This window comes from Heptranchias perlo, chromosome 5, assembly GCF_035084215.1.
Source record: "Heptranchias perlo isolate sHepPer1 chromosome 5, sHepPer1.hap1, whole genome shotgun sequence".
NCBI lineage: Eukaryota > Metazoa > Chordata > Chondrichthyes > Hexanchiformes > Hexanchidae > Heptranchias > Heptranchias perlo.
In genome coordinates this window covers 60931846-60957635 of record NC_090329.1, presented here as the reverse complement: position 1 = coordinate 60957635, position 25790 = coordinate 60931846, and the positions used below count along the sequence as shown (strand labels likewise).

At 40.5% G+C, this 25790-nt stretch overlaps 1 protein-coding gene across 3 annotated transcripts in view; it reads right to left on the bottom strand.

Annotated features, from left to right (window-relative positions):
- The window catches only part of LOC137321795 (proto-oncogene tyrosine-protein kinase LCK-like), a 91237-nt gene that overhangs the window by 48766 nt on the left and 16681 nt on the right, over positions 1-25790 (bottom strand). For 2 of the 3 annotated variants that reach the window (XM_067984467.1, XM_067984469.1), the window contains exons 2-8: positions 16359-16474; positions 12405-12447; positions 8289-8382; positions 6564-6662; positions 3410-3513; positions 2364-2513; positions 2124-2276 (exon numbers count right to left, since the gene is read on the bottom strand). In XM_067984467.1, the coding sequence (XP_067840568.1) occupies positions 2124-2276; positions 2364-2513; positions 3410-3513; positions 6564-6662; positions 8289-8382; positions 12405-12447; positions 16359-16474 (759 nt within the window). The remainder of the gene's footprint in view (positions 1-2123; positions 2277-2363; positions 2514-3409; positions 3514-6563; positions 6663-8288; positions 8383-12404; positions 12448-16358; positions 16475-25790) is intronic. The other variant, XM_067984468.1, reaches the window with a different exon arrangement.

Genomic DNA, 25790 nt, shown 5'->3' with positions numbered 1-25790 from the left:
AAAAGAAGCTTCTTACTGTAAGCTACGATCTGATAACTGTACAATGACATTATGTTTCATATTTGTTTCTGTTTAATGTACTTGCTAACATTGAAGTTACAAGATGATGACAACTTACATCACTCCACCCACTTGTTTTTGAATACTGCACAAAACATGCTAATAAGTGGGACATCACATACTACTTCTGGCCAAAACAGGATTGAAGAAAACACAAGTTGGTATTATGGTGCATCTTCTCTTTGGCTTGTTCTTTTATTACGTTGTGTATTTTAGTGTGTGCTGTTTGAAGGAACTGGCTATGCTGGTAACAAGCACAAAGATATTTCTAAAATGGCCACCACTAACTTACTCAACAAACGTTGCTCCAATTCCATCAAGCGGTCACTGGGATGAAACAAAATCAACACCGGCCATTTTTCAATATCAGTAAATATAACTTAAGCAAGTGTAACTAAATTACAGAAAAAAAATCACTAAACTGTTCATTTATTAAAAAGATTTATTAATTCCTTTCTCCTTAATTAAGTTTTAATAAGAACAGACATGAAGAATAGTAATATTACCAACAACAATGATTCTTCATAGCTAGAATGCCTCCATTGAAATCGGAATAAGAAATACAAATAAAGTTTATGATTGAGCTCCCGTGACGAGCTGGCCGGTTCTACAGAAGGCTAAAAATCAAATAAGACCACCTGATTTAAAAAAAGGTTGGCACAATGGAAGGATGTTGTTCAAATTTCTCATGACTGATATATCTATGAAGATATGTGCTGTTTCTCCATTCTTTTATTCCATTATCTTGTTAATTATAGAAGTATGTAGCCAAAGTCTTCAGCAAGCAGAACCTACCTTCAGCATCCACAGTCAATCTCACCAGGAAGCCTATGGATACATTCACACCACACGCATCAATAAGAAGTGGTTTCACACTGACGCTAAACTTGAAGTATAAATCGAGTGTCAAAGCCTGTACTGATTCTGAAGTGAAGTGGAATGAGGCTCCCTCCTTAAGGTCAGGCCCTGGCACTGGATTTATCCTGCATTTAGTTTGTAACTGAGGCATTGCTACACAACATAATCACTTCACACTGATGCTACAATTCTAGTGTGAATGTGCTGTAGAACACTTTAGTGTATTCCCATCTTAGCTCCAGAAATAGGGCCCACTGTGAACATCTGCATCTTGCCTACCTCGCTCTTTTAAAGGAGTGCACATCCCATTGTAATTACGACAATACCAGAACTCAGTCACATCAATATGGTCCTTGTAGAGAACCTCTAAGCAGTAGAGATGTACTGCTCCATGGAGAACATCTCAGAATCTGTTCTCTATCCCAACCATCTTCCAGAACAAGTCTTAACTTCATTACATTTCTACAGATGAATGGAATCAGCTATTAACAAAACAGTGTAATAATATTCCTTACTGAATGCGTTGGCAAAGTCAACAGTAAGTGAAATAATTGGGACCAATTTCAATCTGCCTGTGGGATACTTATGTCAAGTCTCTGCTGCATTTGCACTGCTCGCATACTTCTGGGGGTTTCCTTGAGCTAGGCATCGCTTGTGCCTAGAATAAGCAATGTGCTCATATGGTAATGAGGAAGGAATGATATCAACATGTCTATCATCTCACTTTTCTGGCAAAGTTACAGTGGTGGAGCAGGAGCAGCTCCAAGGAAATTCCCAGCCACCATATATGAAAATAATATAGCTTCAATTAGGTAGTATTGGATTTTTTTTTTGGTCTCTGCTAAGCTGCAAATTTTCAAGTATTTCTAGCATTTTCTGTTTTTTTCAGTTTGAGTGTATAATTTCATTTCTATTACAGTAAATTTACGACTTATATTTTGTACCTATATCCTAGGACATAGCTTTACATTGTGAATCACTTGTTCATCTGGCACAAAATAAATTCTCAAGTTAAAGTTTCACGTGCTAATCTGCAAAAAGCACGTTCACAAATTACCAACCTTTATTAGTTTCACTCTCTCGGATTAGAAAAGTTCCTGACTTATTGCCTGCTGCTAACAGCTGCCTCTCAGGATCCTCATCAGGATCTGATACAGGAATTAGAGTTTTGCTGGTCAATAAATCCTACTGATTTCGGTACTCACCCAACCAAACCTCTCCAAACTGCCCAGCGCCCAGTTTACTTAACATCTTCAAGGATTCTCTTGGGATTTCCCACTCATCAGGCCACCATGGCTTCTGAGGAGTCAGCGTTGGGCAAGGCTTAGTCAGACGTTGGCACAAACCATCTGAATTTTCTGAAAAATAATATAGATGAGCAGTCATTTAAGACTATCATGTATGATTAGAATGGAATTTTTGCATTAATGGCTGCATATACTTACTTGAATAATACTTAACAAGTTTTTGTAAATTGGAAAATGTGGCTCTGGGAGTGATATAATAACCACCACCGTCAATGGTTCTAATCTTGTAGTGCTTCACTATCTCACCATATTTGGAGTCACAGTCCCTCACAGAAAGTGAAAAGGCACCTACACAAGACAGTGAAGGACATGGTTAAAGGTCACTGTTAGCCAATGGATAAAATAATGAAAAGAAGATAGAAAGAACTAGCATTTATATAGCGCCTTTCACAACCGAAGAATGCCCCAAAGCACTTTAAATTCAATGAAGTACTTTTGAAGTGTAACCACTGCTTTAATATAGGAAATGCACACAGTCAATTTTGCGCAAGGCAAGGTCCCATAAACAGCCTGGATTATGTCCTCAAGTCTCTGAGCTTCTGACTCAGAGGCGAGACTGCTACACCTAAGCCAAGGCATCAGCCATAAAATAACAGCTTGCTGGGAGTTAAAAATTTGCAGTTTGGCAGAGACAAAAAAAAATCCAAATATCAATAAAGTACTTACTATATTGATGTTATCTCAAAAGCTTACTTTTCTAATTATTTATTTCTATCAGTTAGAGAGACCTGTAAATTACTCAGTTCCCAATAATTCCCCAACTACTCCAACCCAAAGGCCTGCAAAATTTTTTTTTTAGCAATTACAATAAGCACCAGATAGTTTATTTTTATAGACAGAAATAAAAGCCATGCTGCAAATCTTAAATAAAAGTAAAAACACTAGAAATATACATCAGGTTAGTAATCATCTAAAAGAGAAAGATAGTACGTCAGAGAAATAAAAGGTCCCACCTGACGTTAGCCAGTCTTTCTCTTTCAAGCATTTCTAGCATTTTCTGTTTTTATTTCAGTTTGAGTGTATAATTTCATTTCTATTACAGTAAATTTACGACTTATATTTTGTACCTATATCCTAGGACATAGCTTTACATTGTGAATCACTTGTTCATCTGGCACAAAATAAATTCTCACATTAAAGTTTCACGTGCTAATCTGCAAAAAGCACATTCACAAATTACCAACCTTTATTAGTTTCACTCTCTCGGATTAGAAAAGTTCCTGACTTATTGCCTGCTGCTAACAGCTGCCTCTCAGCATCTTTGCGGCTTATTTCCCTGAAGAACCACCTGAAAATTAGTAAACAGGAAACCATTAATGCATGTTTAGCTTCACTCGGTTGGTAGTAGTCTCCCCTCTAAATCAGAAAATTAAGGCTACAGGCCCCACTTGAGGACTTCTGCACATAAGCTAGGCTGACATTCCAGTACAGCACTGAGGTAATGCTTCAGTGTTGGAAGTGTCATCCCTTGGGTAAGGTATTAAATGAAGGCTCTGTCTTGCCTGTTTAGATGGACATTAAATATCCCATGACACTATTTTAGAAGAGCATGCTGACCAACAGTTTCCTGGTATCCTAGCCGACATTAGAAAATAAGAACATAAGAAATAGGAGCAGGAGTTGGCCATACAGCCCCTCAAGCCTGCTCCGCCATTCGATAAGATTAAGGCTGATCTTCTACCTCAACTCCACTTTCCTGCCCTCTCTCCATATCCCTTGATTCCCTTAGTGTCCAAAAATCTATCGATTTCAGTCTTGGATATACTCAACGAATGACGCCACAGCCCTCCGGGGTAGAGAATTCCAAAGATTCACAACCTCTGAGTGAAGAAGTTTTTCCTCATCTCAGTCCTAAATGGCCGACCCTTATCTTGACACTATGACTCCTAGTTCTAGATTCTCCAGCCAGGAGAAACAGCCTCTCAGCATCTACCTTGTCTAGACCTCTAAGAATTTTATACCTTTCAATGAGATCACCTCTCATTCTTCTAAACTCCAGAGAATATAGGCCCATTCTACTCAATCTCTCCTCATAGGACAACCCTCTCATCCCAGCAATCAATCCAGTGAACCTTTGTTGTACCCCCTCTAAGGCAAGTATATCCTTCTTTAGGTAAGGTGACTAAAACTGTACACAATACTCCAGGTATGGTCTCACCAGAGCCCTATATAATTGCAGCAAGACTCTTTACTCTTAGACTCCAAACCCCTTGCAATAAAGGCTAACATACCATTTGCCTTCCTAATTGCTTGTTGCACCTGCATGTTAACTTTCTGTGATTCGCGTACAAGGACACCCAAATCCCTCTGACTACCAACATTTCTTAGTCTCTCACCTTTTAAAGAATATTCTGCTTTTCTATTCTTCCTACCAAAGTGGATAATTTCACATTTCCCCATATTATACTCCATCTGCCACTTTCTTGCCCACTCACTTAATCTGTCTCTATCCCTTTGCAGATTCTCTGCATCCTCCTCACAGCTTACTTTCTCACCTAGCTTTGTGTTGTCAGCAAACTTGGATATATTACACTCGGTCCCCTCATCTAAGTCATTGATATAGATTGTAAACAGCTGAGACCAAGCACTGATCCTCGAGGCACCCCATTAGTTATAACCTGCCAATCCGAAAATGACCCGTTTATTCCTATTCTCTGGTTAATGGACAGAAAACAATAGTCAATCCATGCTAATATATTATCCCCAATCCCATGAGCCCTAATCTTGTGTAACAACCTCTTGTGTGGCACCTTATCGAATGCCTTTTGAAAATCCAAATACACCACATCCATTGGTTCCCCCTTATTTTCAACTATTTTCAACTCCCACCCATCCCCAACCCACCCATTCTTGGGGTTTACAATCACCCCCTTTGTAAATGAAAGTCTATCAGCTTAGACTTTAGGGTCTATTGTAACAATCCAGTGAAAACCAGCCTGACTTTCTTTTCCAAGTCATATAATTCATTCAGAATATTGTATTTTATATAGTTATACTGAACAAAACTCTCTCACTGAACAAAAAATAATTTGTGTACACTTGAACAAGTTGTCCAATAATTAGGCTACAGATCGGTAATTAATAAATATGCTAGGCTATAAATGAAAGTGATTGCACCATAGACTTGAGATGACTTTTTGTGACATTAACACTTAACACGTTGATACGACATTCCTCTGTTTAAATACCTGAATAATTCCTACAATTCCCAACCATATTTAGGTTTGACTTACACAATAGCACGCAGCTTGCAAATGCTGTACATTGTATTTAATACTGAGATTGAATAGAATTTATAATCAGACTCCAAGAAAGACCTCTATGCTTCTTAGGAATTCCCTATGTTATTCAGATGATGCCAAGAAGAGTAGATTTCCACTTTGCAATGTGTGAACCAAAGTTCTTCATAATTTTAAAACCCTATTAAATCTCCTCCTAGCCTTTTCTGATTCAGTGAAAAAAGTGCCTGTATCTCACCTCTCCCCATAATTATAGTTTCCTATCCCCTGGCGAAGTGAATCCAGCATGGTCAGTCTGGCTATCAATGTCACTATTGTTAACTGTGTAAGTCCTTCCAAACTGGACTGTCTGTGGAAGGTTAAGCCTTTCCTGAAGGAAGGAATTTTCTTTCATCAGCTTTACAAGGCGGTTACTTCAACACCTCCTAATATCTAGTTTAACAGTAGACTATTGTAAACAATTTTACAACACCAAGTTATAGTCCAGCAATTTTATTTTAAATTCACAAGCTTTCGGAGATTTTCTCCTTCCTCAGGCAAATGTTTCAAGAGCTCTTGAAACATTTGCCTGAGGAAGGAGAAAATCTCCGAAAGCTTGTGAATTTAAAATAAAATTGCTGGACTATAACTTGGTGTTGTAAAATTGTTTACAATTGTCAACCCCAGTCCATCACCGGCATCTCCACATCATAACAGTAGACTGTTAAGGGTGGAGAAGAGATGACATGTACACCCAATTACTCAAGGAATGGTGCAACATATAGGGCAATGAAGCTGATGGAAGAAATGGAGGCTGTGTAACGGCAAATAATTAAATATGAACTTTCTCCATAAATGTGACTGACCAGAAAACTCATAAGCAACAAAGCAAGTTGTGGCTGCTTCACAGATGTAAATATTCAAATTGCACAGCTTCTGCAGGTCTTCTAATTAAAATACTGGTGGTAAGGTTTAAATAAATCCCTTTAATGGGTATTTTTGTAGCTTTTTTAGCTCAAGAATGGAAACAGTAATGCAGCATAAAAATAAAAATAAAATAAAAAACATGAAGAAATAAAGGTCTAGAACAAGGATTGATAATAAAATTTGAAAGATTTACTTTTCCACTTCCAATGAATGCACCCTTGCCATGAAGTTACTGGGAACGAATCCCTCTTTGCCGGAAACCAACGACTTTGCCTTCCACCAATCTCCATTTCTGGAACAAAAACGAGAGAAAGATTAATAGTTAATAAACACCAATGTCAGTTTTTTAGGCCATGCAACAGTTATATTTTGGATTTACTATGAAAATATGAATGTGGGTAATATTGGATTATTCATCTTTGCAATGAATGATAGTATTATCTTTTCATGATAATAATGCTTCCTCCATTTGCAGCAGATGCCATGCTGCAATTTATTGTGTTTTTGTGAAATTAGCCCACCAGGATGTCTTTTAAAATATTAAGTGTAAAATGCAGGTTATATTTGTGGCATAAATCTTCATCCCCGTTCTTCAAACCTCCCCAAAAAATTCCACTTGACTCAGTTATGAGTTGTTCTGTAAACTGTTGGTTTGTGAAATTTACCACACAAGATAAATTAATCCACACACAGGTGGCCTCTTGAAATCAATGCCAAACATCACAATTCTTCCTCCTCCATTTATTATTTTTTTCGAGGTACAGTATAGCATTTTATATTTGATATCTCAGCAGTCAAGTCGTCTGGGTACTTAATCTGCACAAGGAAATTAATACACTGCAAATACACCAAAGTAACGAGTCAATGGTTTAACAGAAGTAAAAGGTTTTTAAAAGAAACGTCTACACTTAAAACTTTAGACAAGCATGCAGTTAAGGCATCTCCAAATATACAGCAGTTCATACTTGTTTTATTTTTACTGTTGACAAAGCTTTATCATCTATTACTCAGTTCTCTGTTGACTGTAAGTGAATTTGAGTAGCATCAAACTTGTGGGTGCAAGTTCACAGCATGGACACAAGGATAGCCAATATGGAAAAGGAAAATGTCACAGTGGTGCAATCTTCCCACACTAGGGTCGAAGCACACAGAGTAGAGGGAGTTTGCCTTTTCATCTGGCTAGGCTATACCTGACCAGGGCGCGCTTGATTCTGACACTAGGTGCAAAAAGTGGGAACAAAAAGTATAATTTTCCCCAGTGAGTCCAACACCTTGAACAGTACAAAACAAAAACGACAAAAAAATGACAAATTATTTGAATAACAGTTTATTTGCACGTCATAAGCGTTTGGACTGAATGAACTACATGACCAGAGGGGCTCACTTCCTTCCAATCGTAAACTACCTTTCATCAGAGCATGTTTGTGGAATAAAACATGTTATTCAATGACAGTAGTTATAAAACAGAGCAAAGCAACATCTTACAAGAACACAAATAATCTAAGCAATGCGCTGTAGTAATGAATGGTGCCTATTGGTACGCATTGCTAGGCCGTGTGTGGTATCATTCTGTCAGCACAGAAGCAAGAAACGAAAAGTTACTAGTAACAAATTAACAGAATAAAGGGGGGGAACCTTTAGAACACTGCAAGGGGTAATATTTCTCACCTCTTTCACTGTATAAATACAGCACCCATAACTATTGGGGCAATACTAACAGATAGACCTGGGTATCACCTGTGTATTATGCTGACATGCCCTCTTGTTGTATGGGGTAACCCACATTTAAAAGGTTAAGAGATGGAATCATCATCCTCCTTCTACATTATCACAGAGACAAGTTAAAAATTACATTTCAGAGGTTTGAGATGAAGCAGTTGCTTCTATTTAACCAAAAAAACCAATTACATTTACTTACTCTGATATGACAATGAGTTGGTCATCTTTCTTAAATCCCAGATCACGTTCACTTGTTGGTTCATAGTCGTGTAATGCTATAACTATCTTCTCTGCTGGAAGAAAAGCCAACAAATAATGAGCTCCATTGAGTTGTTAAAGGATTTGCTGATCCTGTGGTTATCAACTATAATGTCCAGTTTGTTAAAAAAGCAGTTTTATCTTTATTTTTGATCCCTTTGTGAACCCCTCTCATGGATTTTCCACAAACCTCACTACCCCAGTATTCCCCCTCAGTTGATGTAAACATGTGCATTTATATGCCAGAATGTCTGGGATTGACAACCTGGGGCATTTGGTGGTGTTAAGTTAAGAAAAGCAACAACAAAATAAATCACACTTGTAACATCCAAACATATTTGAAAGAGAATGCTTTATAGATGTTCAGTTCAGAAAGAATGACTGCCTTTCATGGCACTATTACCAACAATTGGACAAGCTAGTATGTCATTAAATCAATTTCTCTCAGCAGAAGAAAGATAAAGCTTATGTTCAGCTTGTGCCTTTATGGTGTAGGTAAAATAGTTGTACTTGTTTTTTCTCCCCGCGGGCTGTTACAAACTTCCTCCCTTCCTCAATTTATTTATTCAACTTATACACAGTTATCAGCCCAAAGATTTTGTAGGGCTGGGAGATTATAAGGGCATATTCTCTAGTCTTAGCAGCACAGCAGGACCAATGCATGTCAAGCATAATGCTAGCTGATTTCCTGCAGGATTTTGTGGGGTTAGCCCGAATTAATTAGTCATGGCAAGCCTCCAGTTCATATATAAACCGGGCACTGGGTCAAGCCGAGGGATAGGGGAAATTGTGCATGAAGGGCCCTTAAATTAAACAACTAAAATTTAAAGGATACAGCCACTTTAAAAGATAAAGCCTCCAAAAATCTACAATCCTTCCAGCATACTCTCACAGTAAGTTCAGCGGGAATCCATCAATAGGGCAGACACCTAAGCTGGGACCCAGGTACCCCAGTTTCTGGCCTTGTGTAAGAATTTCCATTTGGCCTTGTAAAGGGTAAGGCCAGGACAGAGACTCCAAAAGTCCCCAGCCTCTCAGTTGGTGGGGACAAAAGTGGTGGTCAGTACACCTAGGGCATACCAGGCTGCTGAACAGTGGAAATGGGGCCCACCTGGGGATCCGGGAAGCAATTGTGGCTAGGGCCTCCAAAGAAAACCTCGAAATCTGTTTGAAAATATTATTACTTGTACCCTACTTACAAAGTAGGCTGTGGGAGCAGTTTCCAGAACCACATCCCTTGGCATGCCACTCATTCGCTATATCGGCCTCACTAACAGTGGGCACCTTAGATGCAACGATTGTGGCTTGGTCACCTGTCACTGCCATACAGAGCAGGGACAACCTCCTGACCCTTTGAATTTTGATTGAGTCAGTGATGTAGTTCTGAGCATGCACATCTTGGCACTTACAATGGGATGCACCCCAAAGGCTGTAAATATTTTAAATGTAGGTTTCAGTCTTTACAAAGGCCGTTTCAGGCAAAACAAAAAGCAGCAGGCAAAGCCAGTCGCTGGCAAAATAAATGTGGAAGCAGGAAATGGAGTCTGTGAATGAATGATGGAGCCTCACAGCACCAGACATCCCTCCCCTCCAGCCCCCCCCCCCCCCCACCCCCATCCCCTTCTCCCCATGATGGCTGGTGAAGCAGAGGTCCTGCTGCATGAGGTGCTGATGCAGTGAGGGTTGCCCAGTTTGTCACTGCTAGTCAGTGGTGCATCGTATCTAACAGGAAGTGGTGGCCGGATGTGTACAATGCCCCCAGGGCTTGGAAACAGATGCAGAAAATAATCAGGCCATATTGAGCTACTCCAATGAGATGTCTTTTAAAATTTTATTTCTAAGCATACAAGAATGTAAGTGCAAGATAAAAATCTAAGTAATATAATAGAGTGACAATGTCAACGCTAGTTACATGAAGAAGACACTGAACTGAGCAGTGGCATTCCCTGCAATAAATAGCTGAGAATCGGTACACTTAGGATGCGGACGTGAATAAATATGACTAAGATCTCTGAAACATTTACTCATAACCAGTCAGCTTATTTGAAGTATTTCCTAGGAAAGAGTTTTAATGACTAGGACAGCAGTAGTTAGTAAAAGAAAGATAATTTGTTTTTATTTGCATTTCTTTCAACATTCTCTGGTTTTGGACGATTATGAATAATGACTGCACAGTTCAGACGGTGTCCTGCTACCATACACAGCACTATTTTGCAAATAAATGGAACTGGGCAAATATATAGCCAAGGAAACCATTAGTTTATCAATAAAAAGCACTAAGTGATATCTATGAGACAGAACCCATGAAATTATGCCTCAAAGTGAAACATTAATTCTCTGGCATCACCAAAAGCAATCTGACAAAAATGTGACTACTGAGCTCATGATGCAGATTCCTATAAATAGTGCAAGGTTTACAAGAAGTCAGTCATGTATTTGACATTCATTATCCTGTTTGCATGACTGACTGCATTAATCTCATTAATCTTTTTTTATAGCTACATTTTCCAATTCCACTAAATATGGCATAAATGGCAATATGTTAATTGGCAAATTATTGGCTCATTTGTTATAAAACATTTGAAGGACAATATTAGCAGGTAATTTTCTAATGATCAACTTATGCATCTGTAATCATACCCATTAATTCTCTATAGGAACCCACCTTCGAGGAACATAGGGAGGAATTTCAGGTCAGCTGATGGGAGGTCTTACTACAGGCAGAAAACAGTTATGGTCGCTGCTCTAGTTGCTTTTCTGTCCCACAGTAAGACATAAATTAAGTAAAACAGACTTTCTGTCAGTGATAGTTGGGCATCTCGGGGATGAAAATCTATGGCCCCAAGATACCTAAGCATCACTGACAGAACACTCCAGTCACAACTCCAGCTGGAGTGTGGCGGAGAGATTGCAAATTAAGTCAGGGCACAAATACACCAGCAACTAATACCATGGGTGAGACCATGCATACCGGGCCACGAAATGGTGACTGTGCGGCCCACCAAGGAGTTCAGGCCAGGGGCTGGACTTCCAACAGTGGAGTAGCTTTGAGACATTTTCAGTCCGGCAGGAAAGGAGTCCAAGAAGCTTCTTTCCTGGGGGGTCCGATGCCCCAGGATTGGCACATTTCTGCTGCATTTGAAGCTTCGGGGGAAGGCAGGTGCCTACACTGCGTCCTAGTGGCATGAACGCCATGTAAATGGAATGATCGCCTGCTGAGCCCACAAACTCTGGCAGGATCAGCACTAGCGATCACCAGCAGGCACATTCCAACACTTACACTGGGATGTCAGCCCACAAGTTTTCGGCCCCATTATGCCTGAAGGGCTGAATAGTTCTGATTCAAAAGGGAGAGTTTTTTTGTTAAATTGAGAAACTGAGGTGAAAGGCCAAAAGTGCAAGACACACCCAAGTTGAAAAGAGTAGGAAAGTCGATTGGATAAGTCACGAAGGAGTGATTAGGTGATGCCATGTTTGGGTTTTAAAGATACGTATATTGTGTGAGAAAGGGAAGACTGAAGGAGGTAAGAAGTTCCACAGATTTAAGGTATTGGGGAAGAATGAGTCTTGATTTAAAAATGAGGAGGAAGAGTGTGTAGTATTTTACCAACATGCAAAATATGCAATCAGACATTCTTCATCCCCAAGGCTCATGCTGCACAACAGCCCCAAATTTGAAAAGGATAAGAGACACGGTGGGATAATTCAAGAAGTGTTGGTTGGATGATGCTAAATGTTTGGGTTTTGAAAGGTTATAGATGGTAGAAAGAAGGGAAGCCTGAGGTGGAAATGAGTTTATTGGTTAGAGGTCTCAGGAAAGAATTAAGAAGAATAGGAAACTGTATAATAAGTCTTGATTTCAACACTGGGGAACTGCCCATGTGTATACAAATGTTTACATTACAATAAAAGTATAAATTAATGTGGAAACACACTGACCAACATTAACCATACTCTTTTTAGCAGTGTTTATTTATCAAGATAATGTATCACAATCAGTGAAACACATAGTAAGGGAGAACCACATATATGACTCAAAGAAGAAAAAAAATCTTACCCTTAGAGTGTTCAAATGGTGCAATCTGATCATCAAAGTGAAGCTGCAAAAGAAGTAATTAGTTTCGTGGAAGATAATTCCTTGGTAAAATTATTAGAGCTAAGAGAACACAGAGGAACACGGTCACTCCCTTTCAGAAGCTGAAATACCAAGATCGGTATTTTAAATATTAGTGACAACCCAGAATAATCTAGAAGCAGCTATCATAGTTAAGATCCTGGCTTGGATTTTCACTCCGAGCCGTGGAGAGTGGGGGGGGGGGGGAAGCATTTCCAGACGGGAAACCCGGAACTATGGGTTTCCCGGACGTCCTTACAATTTTGATGTAAGGACGTCTTTTAAATTTTTTCAGCGGGTTTCCCATCCGGCAGGCAGCCAGATTGACAGAAAGGCTGCCTGTCAGACGGGAAACATAAGAACATAAGAACATAAGAAATAGGAGCAGGAGTAGGCCAATCGGCCCCTCGAGCCTGCTCCGCCATTCAATAAGATCATGGCTGATCTGGTCCTAACCTCAAATCTAAAATCATGTCCAATTTCCTGCCCGCTCCCCGTAACCCCTAATTCCCTTTACTTCTAGGAAACTCTCTATTTCTGTTTTAAATTTATTTAATGATGTAGCTTCCACAGCTTCCTGGGGCAGCAAATTCCACAGACCTACTACCCTCTGAGTGAAGAAGTTTCTCCTCATCTCAGTTTTGAAAGAGCAGCCCCTTATTCTAAGATTATGCGCCCACGTTCTAGTTTCACCAATCCTTGGGAACATCCTTACCGCATCCACCCGATCAAGCCCCTTCACAATCTTATATGTTTCAATAAGATCGCCTCTCATTCTTCTGAACTCCAATGAGTAGAGTCCCAATCTACTCAACCTCTCCTCATATGTCCGCCCCCTCATCCCCGGGATTAACCGAGTGAACCTTCTTTGTACTGCCTCGAGAGCAAGTATGTCTTTTCTTAAGTATGGACACCAAAACTGTATGCAGTATTCCAGGTGCGGTCTCACCAATACCTTATATAACTGCAGCAATACCTCCCTCTTTTTATATTCTATCCCCCCAGCAATAAAAGCCAACATTCCGTTGGCCTTCTTGATCACCTGCTGCACCTGCATACTAACTTTTTGATTTTCTTGCACTCGGACCCCCAGATCCCTTTGTACTGCAGTACTTTCCAGTTTCTCGCCATTAAGATAATAACTTGCTCTCTGATTTTTCCTGCCAAAGTGCATAACCTCACATTTTCCAATATTGTATTGCATCTGCCAAATCTCCGCCCACTCACCCAGCCTGTCTATATCCCCTTGTAGGTTTTTTTATGTCCTCCTCACGCTCTACTTTCCCTCCCATCTTTGTATCATCTGCAAACTTTGATATGTTACACTCCGTCCCCTCCTCCAAATCGTTAATGTAGATTGTAAAGAGTTGGGGACCCAGCACCGACCCCTGCGGAACACCACTGGCTACTGGTTGCCAGTCCGAGAATGAACCATTTATCCCAACTCTCTGCTTCCTGTTAGATAACCAATCCTCCACCCATGCCAGAATATTACCCTCAATCCAGTGATTCTTTATCTTGAGCAATAATCTTTTATGTGGCACCTTGTCGAATGCCTTCTGGAAGTCTAAATACACTACGTCCACTGGTTCCCCTTTATCCACCCTGTACGTTATGTCCTCAAAGAACTCAAGCAAATTTGTCAGACATGACTTCCCCTTTGTAAAGCCATGCTGACTTTGTCCTATTAAATTATGTTTATCCAAATGTTCCACTACTGTCTCCTTAATAATAGACTCCAAAATTTTACCCACCACAGATGTCAGGCTAACTGGTCTATAATTTCCAGCCTTCTGCCTACTACCCTTTTTAAATAAGGGTGTTACATTAGCAGTTTTCCAATCTGCCGGGACCTTTGCCGAGTCCAGAGAATTTTGGAAAGTTATTACCAAAGCATCCACAATCCCTACTGCCACTTCCCTCGAGACCCTCAGATGTAAGCCATCAGGTCCAGGGGATTTATCCGCCTCGAGTCCCGTTAATTTACTGAGTACCAATTCCTTCGTGATTTTAATCGTATTTAGCTCCTCCCCCCCCTCGAGCCCCCTGTTTGTCCAGTGTTGGGATATTCTTAGTGTCCTCTACCGTAAAGACTGAAACAAAATATTTGTTCAGCATTTTTGCCATCTCCATGTTTCCCACCATTAATTTCCCGGTCTCATCCTCTAAGGGACCTAGGTTTGCCTTAGCCACCCTTTTTCTTTTTGTATAACTGTAGAAACTCTTGCTGTCTGTTTTTATATTTTTTGCTAATTTATTTTCATAATCTATCTTCCCTTTCTTAATCAATCCTCTAGTTACTTTTTGCTGTCTTTTGAAGAATTCCCAATCTTCTATACTCCCACCAAGTTTGGCTACCTTATATGTCCTTGTTTTTAGTCGGATACTATCCTTAATTTCTTTACTTAGCCACGGATGGCTGTCATTTCTTTTACACCCTTTTTTCCTCAGTGGAATATATATTTTTTGAAAGTTGTAAAATAACTCCTTAAATGAACACCACTGTTCATGTACCGTCTTACCCTTTAATCTATTTTCCCAGTCCATTTTAATCAATTCCGCTCTCATACCATCATGGTCTCCTTTATTCAAGCTCAGTACGCTTGTTTGAGAACCAACCTTCTCACCCTCTAATTGGATATGGAATGTAACCATGTTATGGTCACTCATTCCAAGGGGATCCTTAACTAGGACATTATTAATTAATCCTGGCTTATTACACAGGACCAGGTCCAAGGTTGCTTGCCCCCTTGTAGGATCAGTTACATACTGCTCAAGAAATCCATCCCTAATACACTCAATAAACTCTTCCTCAAGGCTGCCCTGCCCAACTTGATTTGTCCAGTTAATATGATAGTTAAAATCCCCCATAATTATAGCTGTTCCCTTATTACATGCCCCGACTATTTCCTGATTAATACTTCTTCCAGCAGAGTTGCAACTATTAGGAGGCCTATATATTACGGCCACTAGTGTTTTTTTCCCCTTATTATTCCTTATCTCTACCCAAACTGTTTCATTATCCTGATCCTTTGTCCCAATATCTTTTCTCTGTATTACAGTGATTCCTTCCCTTATTAACATAGCCACCCCACCTCCCCTTCCTTCCTGCCTGTCCTTCCTGATTGTTAAATACCCTGGCATATTTAATTCCCAGTCGTCGTCACCCTGCAGCCATGTTTCTGTAATGGCCACAAAATCATACCCATACGTAGTTATTTGTGCCGTTAACTCGTCCATTTTGTTACGAATGCTTCATGCATTCAGATAAAGAACTTTCAAATATGTTTTGTGACACTTAGTTCCTGCTTTTTCCTTTTTTAACACTTTACCTTTTACTCCATACCTTCTGTCCCTTCCTGACACGCTTTCCTCTGTCTCCCTGCTCAGGTTCCCAACCCCCTGCCACAGCTTTGATGCTGGGTTAATCGCCTTGCGCCTTCTAGTTTTTATTTTATCTGTCGTGCCTAAAGTACACTTTCTTTCCACTGCTCTACGCTTTTCCCTTTCACTTGTTCTTGAAAACTGTTTGTATTGTAGATTTCCCCTGGGTCTTCCCCTCTCTTGCTGCTCTCAACTTTATTCCCTTCTGACTCCCCGCTCAGGTTCCCATCCCCCTGCCACTCTAGTTTAAACCTTCCCCAACAGCACTAGCAAACACCCCCGCGAGGACATTGGTCCCGGTCCTGCTCGGGAGAAAGACAGGTTAACTTTTGGCGGGGGTGGGGGGATAACTCTTCATCACAACTGTTCAGCTGATCTATCTTTCTTTTTCAGATGCTGACTGACCTGTTGTGCATTTCCAGCATTTTCTGTTTTTATTTTAAACCCTTCAGTAATATGCTTTAAAAGTCTAAATTAAAAGGAAAACATAAGTATCCTTGTGACTGTACTCACATGCCGTGGTAATGGACTAACTGGTGACACGGCTCCACAGTGCAGCCCATTAGCCTGGTCCTTGTCAGTAAAGCTATGCTTTCTCTTTTCGCTGCTAGCAGCACACCCCATCCTTTCTGAAACAAGAAGACAAAAACTAATTTACTCATTAATGAATGTTTGACAGATAAACCCAATCACTGTGCCTCTAACCATGAGTCAGGATGCTTCAATTAACCAAAAGGTCATCTTTCTTTTAATGCACTGCAGATTGCTGACGAGAACATTTTTTGTGCCAACATTTGAACTTGAGAAGTGAAAAATATATTCTGAATTCAGCACATGTGCTGAATTAAACCAGAGTCAGGCCTGTGAGTGTTGTTGTGGCCTTGCTTGCTGGGTAGATTGAGTCGTTGTCAGGCAAACTACGTATGCCCGCTAATTGCAGTTCTGGTCTGCGACAGACTGAAACTCAACAGGATAGCATGTGCTGTTTTAGTGGTACATAACATCAGTGTGACCTCAATTTTTTTTTCTTTACCCCAATTTTTTCCACTCTTCTAAAGACTGGTTCTTCACCAGGTTAAAGTCCCACAGCATCAGGCATCCTCCAGGTCTTCACCCAAATGGCAATTATTAATGCACGAGCCTTGACGGTGATTGTTAGCAGGTTATTTGACCATTTGAATCATCACAGCTGAGTCTGATCTATCTTCACCTGAAATCCACACTTGCAGCAGGGATTATTGGAACAGAAACAATGGCCAATTTTCCCCTCCCCAAACGGGGCACTGAGGTCAATTATAGCACCACGTTGGCTGAGATGAGCAGCTTCAGCACAGGCCACAGATTGACTCTGGGATTTTCCTAGACTGCATGGCTCAGCTGCTCCTTGGTAAACCTACTGAGCCATCAGAAAAGCACTTGGTCTCAATTTCAATGCGATCTTTCATGTTTGTGATCATTTTGACATCCTATTACTAATCCCACACTCTCAATGGGTAGCTGTGCTCAAAAGGAACGCAGATCAGGTGCGGGATCAGTGAATTTACCTTTATATCCAAACAAGTGAGGTAACCATTAGCAGTCTCAATTACAGATGCATGCTTTTAAAAATTACAATTTTAAAAACACATGTGTGCCAAAACACAACTGTGCCAATACAGAAATATTCTTCCACTAAGTTCCAATGTTGAAGATTAAATAAAGATTGGAGCTAACCCGGTTGCTAAGTTGCCTTGTTTGAAACTGAGCCACATAAACCTGGAAAGTGCCCCACTCACTCGCCAGTCTGTGCCGAGCTAGCTGACCTCAGCCACGGTGGTGATAGGGGTGCTATAATACGCCTCAAGACCCTGGACTGGAGAGGACAAACTCAGCCAGAGTTTCTGCTCCTGAATACTGTCCAGTAAATTCTACTGGAAAAGGCAGACAGGATCAGGCTCGGCTGTGTAGCCCCTCAACAGTTACATAGCTTGCTGATAATCACCGTCTAGGCTCGCATGTGAAGCTTGGCCATTTAGGTGGAGTAGCAGGGTGCTATTGGTGCCCATGCAACCTTACCCAGCAAAAGTCAGAACCTGCTGGAGAAGAAGGAAAATTTAGAGGGGAAACAAACAGAGATTGAATTGATAAGTTATGTTGGTTAAGCAGATTCTGTTAAATTTATATTATTTGAGGTCTACAAAGACTATTAAAAAAAACAAAGCTTTTCAGGAATATTCAGGAAACATTTCACCCCTCCCCACCGCATCCAAAGCAGAAGAGGTAGGCTTGTCTCTTAAGTTCTCGTGTCTCAAACAAATGTCTTGAGCAGTTTTAATTTGGGAGGTTTATGTGAAAGTGAGGCACCTCTGTGGAAAAAAAAAATCACATAACTTGTGTTTATTTTTAAAGTGCCTTTTCAATAAACTTCCCAAGTAAAATTCTGAGAAAAACACAACTATAACAATTTGAAACAAAAATACCAGGAACACACACACTTTCTGACAAGCAAAGTACTTCCAGTCATCTCACACTAATTGCCAATTCCATGGGTATTCAGTGCTGTACACAGATATATTATCCCTTTCATTTTCAAGGGTTGATCAACACCCATGTTAAATTACTACCCATTTGGGACAGGAGTGAGAGCTTTTGACATAATCCCTTAGAACATCTAGAGTGAAATATTATAATGTGAGTCTATAGAAAAACATTGCTAAAACCACCTAGTTTTTTTTTGCAGCACGCAGCTGGCTATATGAGCAGATAAGATTCCCCAACCCCCAGGAATATCTGTCAGTGTGATCACACCTCAGTTTTAACATTGATGGTTTAAACTTTCCACTATAGGCCTGGAAAGTCTATTGCAATTCAATCTATCTAAATTCAGTTTCCATGTTGTCAAAAATGTTAAAAAGGAACAACATATCTTTTGTATGCCAAGCTCGCATCTAGTAAACATACCAAATTTAAAGTCAGTTAGCCTTGCTTTATTCAAGCTATGTAAGTGTGCTCTCCTACCCTTCCTGCTAAAGTTTAACCTATTATTGCAAGTAATAAATTATCACATTTTCACATACACAATTTGAATTGTCTGTTGTTATCAGATTCTTGGTCCTTTCAGATTTGAATGTTAGAACACAAACACAACCTTATGGGTGTCTTGAGCATTAAATAGGGTGGTAATAGTAGGGGACTTCAACTTTCCCAACATTGACTGGGACAGCCATAGCATTAGGGGCTTGGATGGAGAGAAATTTGTTGAGTGTATTCAGGAGGAATTTCTCATTCAGTATGTGGATGGCCCGACTAGAGAGGGGGCAAAACTTGACCTCCTCTTGGGAAATAAGGAAGGGCAGGTGACAGAAGTGTTGGTGAGGGATCACTTTGGGACAAGTGATCATAATTCCATTAGTTTTAAGATAGCTATGGAGAAGGATAGGTCTGGCCCAAAAGTTAAAATTCTAAATTGGGGAAAGGCCAATTTTGATGGTATTAGACAGGAACTTTCAAAAGTTGATTGGGAGAGTCTGTTGGCAGGCAAAGGGACGTCTGGTAAGTGGGAGGCTTTCAAAAGTGTGTTAACCAGGGTTCAGGGTAAGCACATTCCTTATAAAGTGAAGGGCAAGGCTGGTAGAAGTAGGGAACCTTGGATGACTCGGGAGATTGAGGCACTAGTCAAAAAGAAGAAGGAGGCATATGACATGCATAGGCAGCTGGGATCAAGTGGATCCCTTGAAGAGTATAGAGATTGCCGGAGTAGAGTTAAGAGAGAAATCAGGAGGGCAAAAAGGGGATATGAGATTGCTTTGGCAGATCAGGCAAAGGTGAATCCAAAGAGCTTCTACAAATACATAAAGGGCAAAAGGGTAACTAGGGAGAGAGTAGGGCCTCTTAAGGATCAACAAGGTCATCTATGTGCGGAACCACAAGAGATGGGTGAGATCCTGAATGAATATTTCACATCGGTATTTACGGTTGAGAAAGGCATGGATGTTAGGGAACTTGGGGAAATAAATAGTGATGTCTTGAGGAGTGTACATATTACAGAGAGGGAGGTGCTGGAAGTCTTAACGCGCATCAAGGTAGATAAATCTCCGGGACCTGATGAAATGTATCCCAGGACGTTATGGGAGGTTAGGGAGGAAATTGCGGGTCCCCTAGCAGAGATATTTGAATCATCCACCGCTACAGGTGAGGTGCCTGAAGATTGGAGGGTAGCAAATGTTGTGCCTTTGTTTAAGAAGGGCGGCAGGGAAAAGCCTGGGAACTACAGACCAGTGAGCCTGACATCTGTAGTGGGTAAGTTGTTAGAGGGTATTCTGAGGGACAGGATCTACAGGCATTTGGAGAGGCAGGGACTAATTAGGAACAGTCAGCATGGTTTTGTGAGAGGAAAATCATGTCTCACGAATTTGATTGAGTTTTTTGAAGGGGTAACCAAGAAGATAGATGAGGGCTGTGCAGTAGACGTGGTCTACATGGACTTTAGCAAAGCATTTGACAAGGTACCGCATGGTAGGTTGTTACATAAGGTTAAATCTCATGGGATCCAAGGTGAGGTAGCCAATTGGATACAAAATTGGCTTGACGACAGAAGACAGAGGGTGGTTGTAGAGGGTTGTTTTTCAAACTGGATGCCTGTGTCCAGCGGTGTGCCTCAGGGATCGGTGCTGGGTCCGCTGTTATTTGTTATTTATATTAATGATTTGGATGAGAATTTAGGAGGCATGGTTAGTAAGTTTGCAGATGACACCAAGATTGGTGGCATTGTGGACAGTGAAGAAGGTTATCTAGGATTGCAACGGGATCTTGATAAATTGGGCCAGTGGGCCGATGAATGGCAGATGGAGTTTAATTTAAATAAATGTGAGGTGATGCATTTTGGTAGATCGAATCGGGCCAGGACCTACTCCGTTAATGGTAGGGCGTTGGGGAGAGTTATAGAACAAAGAGATCTGGGAGTACAGATTCATAGCTCCTTGAAAGTGGAGTCACAGGTGGATAGGGTGGTGAAGAAGGCATTCAGCATGCTTGGTTTCATTGGTCAGAACATTGAATGCAGGAGTTGGGATGTCTTGTTGAAGTTGTACAGGGCATTGGTGAGGCCACACTTGGAATACTGTGTACAGTTCTGGTCACCCTATTATAGAAAGGATATTATTAAACTAGAAAGAGTGCAGAAAAGATTTACTAGGATGCTACCGGGACTTGATGGTTTGACTTACAGGGAGAGGTTAGACAGACTGGGACTTTTTTCCCTGGAGAGTAGGAGGTTAAGGGGTGATCTTATAGAAATCTATAAAATAATGAGGGGCATAGATAAGGTCAATAGTCAAAATCTTTTCCCAAAGGTAGGGGAGTTTATAACGAGGGGGCACAGATTTAAGGTGAGAGGGGAGAGATACAAAAGGGTCCAGAGGGGCAATTTTTTCACTCAAAAGGGTGGTGAGTGTCTGGAACGAGCTGCCAGAGGCAGTAGTAGAGGCGGGTACAATTTTGTCTTTTAAAAAGCATTTGGACAGTTACATGGGTAAGATGGGTATAGAGGGATATGGGCCAAGTGCAGGCAATTGGGACTAGCTTAGTGGTACAAACTGGGCGACATGGACATGTTGGGCCGAAGGGCCTGTTTCCATGTTGTAACTTCTATGATTCTATAATATTTAATGCTGCACTGGATCTTCTCTGAATAGTAATCTTCGTTGACAGGCTCAGTGGTATCTGAATAAAAGCAAAATTAACTACGCAATATAGATTTGTTTAAAGAATACTATATGTAACTAATATTGCTGCTTCACCACCGCCACCCCCTCCCCCAAACGCACCCCCACCGAGACATGGGCCCCTTTCTTCAAGTGGGTGAGGTGCCTGTGGAGGCACGACTGGTGCCGGCAATTTGTCCATTTAATATTAATGAGGTCCAAGGCTCAATTTTGGGGAGGCCTCCCGGTTGGGGCACATGCTCCGGGTGCGATGCCAATTGCAGGCCTGAAAACAGCCTAGTACTCTAAAATTTAACTACTACTAGATGAAATGAGTCTAAAAAAACTATCATGTTAAGAGTGACTTTCCTGAATCGAAGTATGTACCTCAGTGCAAACTTCAGCCCTGGCTCAGTAGTAGCACTCTCACCTCTGACTCAGAAGGTTGTGGATTCAAGCCCCACTCCAGAGACTTGAGCACATAATCTAGGCTGATATTTCGCTACAGTATTGAGGAAATGCTGCACTGTTGGAGGTACCATATTTCGAAGGAGACGTTAAACAGAGGTCCCATCTGGGCTCTCAGATGGATATAAAAGATCCCGTTTCTTCACATTTTCCCAGGGTCCTGGGCAACATTTATCCCTCAGCCCACATCACTAAAAAACACATTATCTGATCATTAATCGCGTTGCTGGTTATGGAACCTTGTGGTGCACAAATTGGCTGCCGTGTTTCCCTACAGGACAGCAGTGACTACATTTCAAAAAGTAATTCATGGGCTGTGAAATGCTTTGGGATGTGGTGCTATATAAATGCAAGTTCCTTCTTTCAAAACAGTTCTACAGACCCCAACAGTTCTAGCTGTGTTCAGAATGTCAAGCTGTGTCAAGGTTTGCACTGCGACAGATAAATCTTTGTACACAGAGATAATTCTTCACATCAGACGGGCAATTGTATTTTGGATCCATTTTATTCAGTGCAATCTAAATTTTAAGAGGGTTAGGCCTGAGACAAAGATCCCAGTTGTCTACTCCTCCCCCATCAAAATCCAGAGATGAACTTCTCTGGATGCTATCATGCAACATTTGCTCCCTATAGATCTTACAGTAGAAATTACAGTCACACACATATCAGTGATAACCAGTAGACTAGATGCTCACCCTTAGATTCTTTTACTTGTCTTTGCCACTGTGACTCCAGCCACATAGCAGCCATTCGGCTGCCAAGCACTAAGGAAATGTAAAGCGGCATGCCTGCACAGAGGATTCATTTATCCCGCTCCAAATTTGTATTTTTAAAAATGGATAATCACATGCAAACGTGAAATGTCTCAACTGAACCAAGTCCTGGGTATTCAATGACTAACTCAAGTTAGCCCAACTCGTGCCATTTTGCACTGAGAATGCGGCTCATTGATTGTCCAAAAGTATTCATTACTTTAAATCCTCAAAGCAGTTTTCCTTTAAAGCGATAGGTAAAAAGTGCTCCCATCATTAAGTTAAATATCGATAAATATTAAGCTGCACATCGATTCTATTTGAGTTGTTTCTTCACATTTGATATCCATAAGAAAATGAAAATTCAAGTACCTCCTGTTCTTCTCTGAATTTCTGCAACTATCTCAGTGTGATCCCTTAAACTTTAATAAACCATTTCAAGTTCTGAAGTGGCTTTCTCACAGGCAGTCATAATTTTAAATGAACCAAATTACAGAGACAGCTGTCTGATTAAATGACTATTTATTTTAAATTTCAATCATAAAACTGGCTCGCTGGGAAAGTGACATTAAAGGCTGGTTTCCTGTTTTGCTCTGAATGCTGTATTTGTGTCTTTAAAAGGCTCACTCTACTCTGTGCTATGGTATTTGAACTTTCTACACTCCCCAGAAAAAAAAACTTTCCATTTAAGTCACTGGGTTTTTAAAATACCAGATAAAGAAAATGTTAGAAAAAAGTCACATTCTTTTTCTAATTTATTACTTCAATCCTTCAAGGAACCAAGCATTCTTGTACCAAAATAAGCTATGTAACTAGCTGATGATTTTTTCCTTTGTGTGGGGACTCGGGAAAGAATTCTAACAGTCTGTGTTTTATGTTTTGAGCGGCAAACCGTTACAAGAAAACCTGAAGTGAAAGGATTGGGAGTGCTGGACATCCAAAATATAAACAGAAATTGCTACAAATTCACCGCAAGTCCACCAGCATCTAAAAGAGCAAGATAGGTTAATGGTCAGGTATAACCTTTCATCAGAACACAAGAGGACCGGAGCTTTGGTTTCAGATCTGGACTAACCAAATTTCATTGCAGAAAATGCTCGTCCTCAATTCAGAGTGTGGAGAATGTCTTGGAGCGGCCACTAATGTAGCAGACGAGCTTTTCTTAAAAAAAAAATTGAACCCCCTCATTCAATTTTCTTACCAACCCTTCCTCTCAAGAAAGTAGTGTCTCATGAAAGCATAAAAAAGTGTGGAACAAGAAATGCACATTCAGCCCATCAAGCCTGCTCTTTCCACAGATTATGTACAATTTACCCTATCATGGACTCTACCTCACCTAGTCAATCTGTTGAGGAAAAATATGGTTTAATTGCTCTCTAATCCCAAAGGTAACTAAATGCACTCCTGAATATCCGTCATGTCTCCATGTCAACCCTGACCTGAAAAGTTCTCTCTCTCTCGCTCCCTTTTTTCATGTGAATTAATACAATAGCACAACATCAACAACATTGTACAAGACATTAGTAAGGCCACACTTGGGATACTGTGTACTGTGTACAGTTCTGGTCACCCTATTATAGAAAGGATATTATTAAACTAGAAAGAGTGCAGAAAAGATTTACTAGGATGCTACCGGGACTTGATGGTTTGACTTATAGGGAGAGGTTGGATAGACTGAGACTTTTTTCCCTGGAGAGTAGGAGGTTAAGGGGTGATCTTATAGAAGTCTATAAAATAATGAGGGGCGTAGATAAGGTAGTCAAAATCTTTTCCCAAAGGTAGGGGAGTCTATAACGAGGGGGCATAGATTTAAGGTGAGAGGGGAGAGATACAAAAGGGTCCAGAGGGGCAATTTTTTCACTCAAAAGGGTGGTGAGTGTCTGGAACGAGCTGCCAGAGGCAGTAGTAGAGGCGGATACAATTTTGTCTTTTAAAAAGCATTTGGACAGTTACATGGGTAAGATGGGTATAGAGGGATATGGGCCAAGTGCAGGCAATTGGGACTAGCTTAGTGGTATAAACTGGGCGACATGGACATGTTGGGCCGAAGGGCCTGTTTCCATGTTATAAACTTCTATGATTCTATGATTCTATCAATACATCATTGACAAAATCTTCACTGTTGGCAAAACTGCAAATGCTCAGAAGCTTTTAGAATAAACAGTGCAGCAAAGGACTGCAATAAAGATTGGAACATTCAGGGCATTTTACACAGAGGGGCGAACAGGACAGCTTTCCTTCAACAAAAATAATTTGAAAAGCTTACTAGTTTGTAAAAAAAATAAACACCGTTGCGTGCAAAGCCATTAAAGCAAAACTCAAAAAGGGGTTCACTGAAAAAATAATTACAGATAGATTTTACAAACTAACCTGCTGTTAAAAATTGTAATATATATATATATATATATCAATAATTTTCATTACAGCAAATGAAAAGGGAGTAATACATGAAGTTTGATTCCATAGAGTTTAGAAGTGTGGCAGGGACATCGAAGAAGGGAAAAAATAAAGAAAAAGTGACTGAAAAATAAATGCGATAAATCTGTCAAAAGACAGTGGGGTAATTTTACCATTGGGCAATGTCGTAAAACGGGCGATATTGAATTGGCCACCCGTTATACTCCCCACCCTATTTTCCCTTCCACTGAAGTCAATGGAAAGGAAAATCAAGCGTGGTGTATAACAGGCGGCTAATTCGATATTGCCCGTTTTACACCATCACCCCAAGTTAATATTATCCTCCAATGAGACTAAATCAAGAACTGGCCAAAGGAATTTCTGCAAGCCCCGAAAATAGTGCCATCTTTTATTTTTCTGTTAACTTTCCTTTTAACATTATCCCATATTTTGAAAGATATGGATAGGTGACACTGTCATAGATGACAAACAAACAAACAAACTTGCATTTATATAGCACCTTTCACAATCTCTGGATGTCCCAAAGCGCTTCACAGCCAATGAAGTACTTTTGAAGTCACTTTTGTAATGTAGGGAAATGCGGCAGCTAATTTATGCACAGCAAGGTCCCACAAACAGCAATGAGA